The sequence below is a fragment of the Dysidea avara genome, chromosome 11 (genome assembly GCF_963678975.1).
Source record: "Dysidea avara chromosome 11, odDysAvar1.4, whole genome shotgun sequence".
Taxonomy (NCBI): Eukaryota; Metazoa; Porifera; class Demospongiae; order Dictyoceratida; family Dysideidae; genus Dysidea; species Dysidea avara.
Genome location: NC_089282.1, coordinates 6,870,928 through 6,880,355, shown reverse-complemented (window position 1 = coordinate 6,880,355; position 9,428 = coordinate 6,870,928). Strand labels below are relative to the sequence as shown.

The 9,428-nt window shown below is 41.4% G+C and overlaps 1 protein-coding gene across 1 annotated transcript; it reads right to left on the bottom strand.

Annotated features, from left to right (window-relative positions):
* Window positions 1–792: 792 nt before the first annotated feature.
* On the bottom strand, window positions 793–2,489 carry LOC136237634 (52 kDa repressor of the inhibitor of the protein kinase-like). The gene has a single exon (XM_066027851.1). It carries the CDS (start codon window positions 2,487–2,489, stop codon window positions 930–932), a length of 1,560 nt encoding a protein of 519 aa, XP_065883923.1. The 3' UTR covers window positions 793–929.
* Between the last annotated feature and the right edge of the window lie 6,939 nt (window positions 2,490–9,428).

The window sequence follows — 9,428 nt, the reverse complement described above, 5'->3', positions numbered from 1 at the left end:
GACCAGCACTGAAGGTCTGCAGCAACATGTGCTGCAGCCTTAGGATTACCTAACCTAATTTCAAGGACTTAGACTTAGTGGCTTATAACTGAAAAGGTGTAACAGAAAAGGGGCCAAAGTAAGGAAAAAAATCCCTCCAACCCCAGGAATCGAACTGCAGGTCACCCAATGTCTATACAACTACACTGTAAATTAGTGGTATGCCTCCCTGGCGTCCTTGCGGCCACTTTATGCACTTGTCAATTCCCCACACTCCAGGTGGGGATTTGACATTACTTCTTGTCCCCACCCCTGGGGCAATTGACAGTTGTCCAATTCACTGACCGATTTTCGGTAGTTGCATCTCTAAACAATAAAATCGCACTTGCTATAATTTTACTAGCTACAGGCATAGATAATATATACCTTACTATCTATGCTACAGGCAAGGGCGGATTTAGGGGGATGCTTGGGGTGCTCACCGCCCCCCCCCCCCCCCCCCCCCGGCCAGGGGCGGATCTAGGATTTTTACAAAGGGGGGGCTTAGTGACCTGGTAGCACTGGGTAGTAGTAGGTGTGCAAAGCACACCCCAGCATGCTGATTCTAGGGGGGTCTGGGGGCATGCCCCCCAGAAAGTTTTTGAAAATGTAGTATCAGGAGATTGAATTTTAGGGCATTTTTGGTAGTTACAGGAGCATTTATAATAATACGATTTTATATGCTTGACTGTACATGTGGTATTAGGGTGACTGTCAATTCTCTCCACACTATACCAGCATATTTATAGTACGTAGTTACACGCCACCTGATGACTAGTGCATAATATCATTTTACAAAGAGATGGTGATTTATCTATACAGTGTACTATTACATTATTACCTGAATACAACAACTACATGTAACTGATTAATCTTTTACAATAAACTACATTTCGACCAATTAAATAAAATTAGTTTAGAGTCATTCGCCGTGGATGACAGTGAGAAAATTCATCTACTACTTCTTCCGGTGTTAGATTACATGTATCTTGATGACTATGGAGTAGTGCCAAACCATTTAGCCTTTCTTGACCCATGCTACTCCTCAAAGATGTTTTTAGTAACCTTAGCAAACTGATAGCCGAACATTCACACTCACAGCTTGTTACTGGTAAAGTAGCCATTATACTTAGAAGAACATGGATGTTCGGATAAAAGTCACAATCTGCATGAGGTAGTGCTTTTTCTGGGGTGTTCAATTGAGCTGCTAGATCGTGGTCAATTTCCCAGTGCTGCTGCCACATTTCAAGCTCAGCATCAAAAGATACTGCAGAAGGAAGATCATCTCCATAGAGTTTCAAGATTGATTGAAACCTCTCCCTATCTGTTACACTATGTGAAGAACTAATCATCGAAGGAAGGAAAGAAACAAATTCCATAATGGTTTGAGATGAACTTTCTTCAAAGCGTGACTCTATTTCATGGATCAGGTGATCCAACAATGGAATGGTAAGATTGAGGCGATAATAATCGTTGCAGTTACTAGCTAGAATATTTTGACGGTGTTGCTGTCTGCTTGCTAAACGTGGTAGATTCTCTTCCACATCTACACTCTGTGCAATGACCATTGTTTGTCCGTGAATGCGAGAATGAAAAGTGTTAACGTCTGAACGAACTTTCTTGAGGGTCTCTTTCAAGTAGGTTATTTCATGATGAGCACGAGCTACATCAACATATGGACCCTGAAGTTTTACACTCAACCCTTTTGTATAAGCCAAAACACTTTGAGTAGTCACCAATGTCACAATGAAGGAAAACTGTGACATTGCCAGCAAGAAAGACTGAGCATCAGACCTTGTTTCCCTATTCCATTCACTACCACTACTGCCTGCAATGCTTTCAAAACAGCAGAAAATGGGTAGAAACAAGTCACAAAATACCTCAAATGCATTGTGTCGTTCCACCCACCTAGTTCTGCACATTTCTTTCACTTTCTTCCTTTTTTCACCAGCCAAAATATCTTCAATCCATTTTTCTAATGCAAGCTGCCTTTTAGGTGAATTTTTAAAAAAGCGAGCTATTGCATCAGCAGTCTGCATCATGTTGCTCACCTCACGTATATCGCAACACTTCATTACACAAAGGTTGAGCCTGTGAGATGCGCAGTGTGTATATATTGCCTTGGGAAACTTGGAAACAATGCATACAGCTGCTCTCTTTGACTGGCCTGCCATTGCACCTGCACCATCATATGCTTGGCCTCGCAGAAATTCTGGCTCTAGCTCCCAGTCATTAAGCTTACTTAGTATGTTTTGTGCAATTGCTTCACCTGTGAGGCCTGTTTCACAAGCATGAAAACACAGGAATTGCTCACACAGAGCACCATCTTTATCTACAAAGCGAACGCTAATAGATAATTGCTCAGTGTTTGAAGCATCGGTTGCTTCATCTGCTATTATGGAGAAAAATCTCGCCTGCTTTACCTTGCACAAAATTTTATTCCGTATCAGCTTACCACAAACACTAATCATGTCATTTTGAATTGTCTTGCTAGTGTATATAGCATTTTTACTAGCAGTGTGAAGGTGCTCCTTAAGAACACAATCACCCGCATCAATGCGAAATTGCAATAACACATGAAAATTACCACTACAGCTGTCAACTGAGTCATCATCAATAGTTGACCAATCATCACGATGACCTCTTAAGGCAATTGCTTGATGACCACAGAAAATCACAGTAGCTGCAATAGAGCGAAGCTTCAAACGATTCTCTGCTATTGTTTTAGCCACCTGAGAATTGACCTGCTGTTCAATTGACATGGCTTTATTAGCCATCACATTAGAGAAAGCCTTTGCTTTCTGTACTGCTAGCAAATGTGATTTTCTAGAAAAGTGCCCATTCAAGATTTCACTTGCATGCTTTAAATTGGTAAATGGTTGATTGACAAGCACACCCAGTTGTTGTCCTGATACTTCCACTTGAGCAAAGAGCACACAAAACTTACAATACCCACCATCTGCACTTTTAGAATAGGTCAAACCTTTATATCTTGTCAATCAGCTTCGCTGAAAACGTCTGTGTTGCTTTCCAAAAGTGTGAGCTGGAAATTGGTATGTAGCAGTGGGTACAAAGTGATGATTGAGCAAGTAATGTTTTTCATGATCAACTAACTCTCTCCCACTGGTGACCTTGAACTGCACCACTTCATGGAGATCTCCGCATCTTACAGCTGGTACCAGGTTGCTCTCAGGGCTAACAGATTCATTATCCATGGATTGCCCTTCCTCTTCTGGGGTAGCTAGTTCTCCTGCGTTATCATCATAGTCTTCCACAACTGCAGCAACCTGCTCTTCAATGCACTCTTGTGCGTCTACTATCACAGATACTTCTGATAATCCATGGCCAGTCCCATAAGCAACATCATCTTCAACAAGATCAGTACTTACAGGCTCACTGGATGCTCTTTCTGGTACAGGATTGACCCCAGAAGACAACAATGGTTGACTAGGAACATCTCTCTGCTGGCTAATAGAACAGCAGTAATTAGTAGCAAAAAGTTATGAAATGATCAAATATAGCTGTGCATTGTTTCAGAATAACCTGGATCAGTACAAATTATATTATTAACATTGTGACTGTATTGGCTACAAACAAATTTTATGACATACACCAATAAAATTAAGCTGTTTATATCAATTAAAATAAATCCTATCATATGTAGCTGGCTACTAGGCATTTATAGTAGCTAGCTATCATACCAGTAGCTAGAAATGAAGCTAGGAATTTAACACTAGCACTTATACAATCTTAATTTTAGTACCTGTTTCTTGGTGAAAAGAAAGAAAGAAGATTTTTGGATCCAGCTTTAGATGAGGCCTTACTAGAAGAGTTACTTTTATTAGCCATGGTAAAAATCCACTGCTAAAAATTGAAACCCACAATTAAACTTTAGTAACCATGGAAATAAAACCCACAATCAAAAATATTCAAAAATAAGCAGTAGGCAGTCTGTAGTCTTTCTTCACTGAAACAGATAAAAGAAATAGGTACAGTGATATAAAGTAATACAGTTTGTATTTTTAGCAATGTGTAATCCTCATTTAGTCTAATAGCAAGGCTGCTTTTCATAAAAAAAGTAGGTTTATAAGGGCTCAGTGCTACAAAAAAAAAGAAAGGGGGGGCTTAGCCCCTTTAGCCCCCCCCTAAATCCGCCCCTGCCCCCCCCCCCCCCCCCCCCCTCCAAACTTTTACCATGAGCAAGCTAGGAAACTTCTAGAAGTTGCAGTATAGATGCAATTACATCTTATATGTATGCATGGGCAATGAAAAGATGGAAAGAGAATAGCTAATCTTTACTTAGAATTACCAAGAGAGATTCAAATTATACTTTTGGTGTAAGACTTAACCTAAAAACTGCTAAAAATCGAAATACTCTAATAGAACAGTCAACTATACTCTAATAGAACATCCAATATAATGTTTTTTTAGAGAAGTTTTTCCAGGGTGTTTTCTTGACCTGTGCACTAACAACTTCTGTCAAATAGTTTAATTTCAGTTGTTATACATTGATGCTTGGGTTGACATGCTTAAGTAAAACGGTTAATTTCTTAGCATGCATACAGTTAACAAGGCCACAGTATCTGAGAACTCTTTGTTTTTGCTTTATCAGTACCAAAGTTCCATGCTGAATTTATCTGAATCTAGCATCAATTGAATTAGCTAATAAAATTTAATGTCATGCAGGGTTTTCACTCCCAAACCCCTTGAAGCTCAACCTTATAAACTCTAATGATACCACAGCATTTATGCTGTCACGATATATAAGGAGGTTAGTTGTGGCCAAAAACTAGTTGTACAGTGCTGGTCACTGTAAAGCGCTAACAACAACAACAACAACAACATATAAGTGATTTTGGGACTCTGGTTGTAAAATATTAATATGGTGATGGGGCCATATAGTTGTAAAAAGTCAGATTGAAATAGTAACAGAATAGTCTGTGGCTATATATACTACAAAGTTGAAGTTATTTTTGTGTGCATGTTAAATCTCTACAGTGACCTTAAAATCCAATCCTGAGTATGTCTTTGACAATCCACTATTATGTATTGCCTTATAATCCAATAGCATTTAAAAGTATAGTTCTGTTTTTCTAAAATTGCTTACAACTGAACTCATCCATCTTGTACCCCCACAATTTTTTAGTACAATAGAGTATTTGGTTAACAATGGCTTCCAGATTCAATCTTGTGATAGCTATATTCCAAATATTTCCCGAAGGAGCATCACCCCTAGCTGGAAAATTCTACGTGTGTGTACTCTACACACTGCATGGCGAGTGTATACTTGCCCTCTCAAGCCCTCCCTTCATTGTTACTGTTTGGACGTTATAGTTTGAGCCATGAGACTGTAAAGCACACTAGCTATACCTTAAGCCAAGCAATAGCTACACTATTAATTTAGCTATCTTGTATATTGATGAATTCAGCATATAAATTTTATTAATTCATGAATTGATGGATCAATTAGCAAAAAACCAAACTCTAAAATTGCTAAAGGTATTTCAAACACAAAATTAATGGCAAGTATTGATCATATGTGTAGCTGCATCCTCAGTTCTCTTTCCTGTTCTTGTAAAGAATGTAATTTTAGTTACTGGCTGTGGCTGTATATGACATGCAGCTAGACAACTGTTCTAGAATAATGGTGTCGTTTCAACGTTATTACACCTAGGTGAATCATAATGCTTTAATTACAAGCATTGTGAATCACTTAAACAAAGTGGCCTTTTTTTTTTAGTCAAAATATTGCCGATTTTAATACTGAACTAAATTTGCAAAATTTTTCTGTGGGGGCATGCCCCCAGACCCCCCCCCCCCCCCCCCAGATAGAGCATGCATGCTTCACACACTATAGCTAGATGTAACCAGTTTCACTTTTCTTAGCCAACCAACAATTGTTAGCACCCCCCCTTCTGAAAATGATCCGGCCTAGATCTGCCCCCGGCAGGGCAGGTTTATTACTAGTCGCATGCATGAAATATGCGCTTAGTCATCCTTGAGATGTTGTCAAATCCCCTACTACGAGGGTGGGGATTTGACAGCCGATTTTGCCCCAGTAGTGGGGAATTTGACAACACGATTTGTCTGACATAGCTACATTGCTACTTCAGAAGTAGCTAGCTAGCTACTTTTTTTAATTTTTTTATTTACCCGGGCTGGATGGACTGCCCTTGCCTACCACCCCCAGCACAAAGAAAGCACGTGCTGGACAACTGAATAAAAAGGACCAGATTGCTAAAAGTTTAAAAGTCCCTGTACTCATCAATGCGGCCCATCTCAGGAGAGGCATCAGAGGAGCGATGCGAGATGGACCTACTTCCACGTATGTACATTGTAGCTGACCGAAGTAGAGAAAAAGACAATGTGCATCGGATAAAAGCCAGAGTCTGACTGTAACTAGTAGAGCCGCGGCGAGATAGATGGTCAGCCAAACAACGGTAGAAAACTATTGCCTCCCTTCCCATACCTCCAGTGGTCGCAAACACAAGCAGGCCCGTAGCCAGGAATTTTGAAAGGGGGGTTCTTTTTGACCAAAAGTGGACCTTTACTTGCATGATGATTAATAAAGGTACTGAGACTGGGTGTGCAAAGCACACCCAATCTAGGGGGGTCTGGGGGCATGCCCCCCCAGAAAATTTTTTGAAAACAGATACTAAAAGGTTGGATTTAGTGGCATTTCAGTCAATAAAAATAACAATTTTTTTAGGTAAGCTGAAGACCAGCTGTATGAATGATATCTGGAAAAATATCTCTACTGCTACTGTAATTATACCATCTGCACATGCATGTGTCTAAATATAATATATTGGAATGTCACAATGAATAAGAATGGGAAAGATTGAGCACTCTGCCATGATCAACAGGGGCAGTGTAGCAGAACAAAGGGTGTCTTAAACAATGAAATTTACACATTGCATGGAATTGAAGCATGGATGCTATTCGTGGGCTCTGCATGGAGGGGCTTGTCCACCAAAATCTTATATTTTAATGAAAGCTCGGTTTAGACAATCTACATGTAAATTATGTAGCTTTTAAAAGAAAATGTAATTGTGACTGTTCTATTAGAGTGATTGTTCTATTAGAGTAGTTGACTGCTCTATTAGAGTATCTCGATCTTGCATTGCATTTACTGCAAGCACTGAATGAGTTACTCGGAGCACTTATTTTAGCTTCTTATTATAGTGGTATCTAGTAATCTGTAGCTAATGGACTTTTGCTCCTGAAAATTTGGACTTGTATACTAAAATTGTGGACCTTTTTGCTAAAATTGTGGACCTTTTACTGAAATTGTGGACCTTTTTTCCAAGAGGGCGGTTCTTCAGAACCCCCCGAACCCCCCCCCCCCCGGCTACGGGCCTGACAAGGGGAGTGAAGGAGGCCTGCTCAACCTCTCTGACACGGTCACCATACTCACGTTTCTTCTGTGCCTCGTGACGTCGATACAAAGAGGGGACACTGGTGTTGCAGTAGTTCGGTGCATTAGGATGAAACACCCTTACGTCAAAAAAGGCACTTTGCCGCTTCCCCCAGAATCCCCTAGCATGTATGTCTGCCCTAGCCTCATCCTGACGGTTGGCAGTCTTAGGTGCAATGATCTCCCCAGTAAGTGGCTGTAAAGGTGGCTCAAGGGCCACACCATGACATGTCTTGGAAAGCCACTCTGCAGTGATGTTTCGCAAAGCATTGTGGCGAACAAATGTGAGGCCTCCATGTCTGCAAATCATAGCATGATCCGCAGAAAATGGGACTCCACAAACACAGTGACTGGGTATGTTCAGGAGCTTCCAGCCATATCTAAGATGCAAGGCATCCCAAAATTCTTGCTTCATCAGATGGAATCCCTGCTCTGCTAAAGGCAATGCTGTCAGCCAGGCAGAAGCACCCGGTTCACTGTTCAGGTCTAAAACTCTTTGGGATTATGACGAAAGATTAGATTTGATCGTAGAAGCCCTCCCCCTCAAAGTAGAGCGATGATCCTGATGAATCTGAGCCTTGATAGAACTAACGTCGGGTAGAGGGGCTAGTAGATTCTGAGCAACAATCAAAGATCTCAGAGAGTGTGTGATTTTGATAGATGCAGTAAACTGAGAATCAGCAATGTCTACAGGATTGACAATACCCAAGCCACCTAGGCGGCAGGGTAGAGAGAGCACATCACGCTCTAAGGCAGAACAAGCACCATGGCCAGTGAGGGCAGGGATCAGCTTCAAACGGATGGCATCCTCTAGAGGCTGAAACAGGGGTCCGACATTGGGGATGGTCCTCATGATGTATACCCACCGGCCTATCATCCCATGAGTGAAAGCACAAAAAGCCGCATGAGGACGATTTGTAGCAATCTCAGCCAAAGCAAGCACTTCACTAGACCAAGAACAAACCTTCTTGGCCACAAACCCCTCTGCAAATTCTCGAGAGCCCAATGCAGCCCCAAGATGGTGCTGGCCCTGATCAGTAATCTGCATACCAGCGTCAGCAAAGATAGATTTTGCAATAGTTAACAAATGAGGCTTTACAATCAACACTGTCTTAGATGCATTAGAAAAATACCCGAAATTAGGTCCCAAAGAGGATAGTGTCTGCCACCATTTATGCAAAAGTTTCAGTTTCCCCACCGCAGTGGCATCATCTGCAAACCATACCTGCCCAACACTGGGGACTGCCACACGGAGTCTTTTAATTAAGGGAACCACAGCCAGGGCATACATTGCCATTGCGAAAGGATCTCCTTGAGTTGTTCCTTCACAAGATGGGATTTCACCCTCTCCAACTACAAACAATCGGACTGGCTGAGCATAAGTGTTGTTCAGGATAGTAGAAAATGCAGGACAAAGGATGGATATATTATGTAGGGCAGCTTGGCGATTCACACAATTGAATGCATTAGTAGCATCCACTAAGAGTGCAGCTTCACAATCACTGTCATCAAACATATTCTTCATAGCATGTACAGCAGCCTCAAAGCCAGCTGATTGTCCCGCACAGGTCTGTAATGGGCCAGCAGCCAGTGCAATATCATCACCTATAACAAAGGATCGCCTTAGCAACAATTCTACGGGGCACGTCACCAATACCAATTGGTCTCACACCTGGGCGTTTGTCGAGAGGTATCAGCCTGCAAGCAACAAAAGGCATCAAAATTGCAGGTTCAACTGTAGTTATGGATAAGCAGCAGGCAACAGAGGTCAAGGCTTGGCACACGGAGTCTTTTAATTAATTTAGTGAGTAGATGACCGAGTAGCTAGCTAGCTACTCGGTTAGCTATACACATCTACTCACTAAGTGCAGGGGGCATACCAAATTTAACAGTGCAATGTATTTGTAGCGTCACAGAGTGACGTGTCGTGCAAAGTAAAATGTCACGCGCATCAGAAATAATTCACGTGACAGCTCAGTAAACTCTAAACAAT

What these genes read in the sequence shown, in the direction of transcription:
- LOC136237634 (XM_066027851.1), bottom strand. Translation starts at nt 2,489, where the DNA reads ATGATTAGTGTTTGTGGTAAGCTGATACGGAATAAAATTTTGTGCAAG.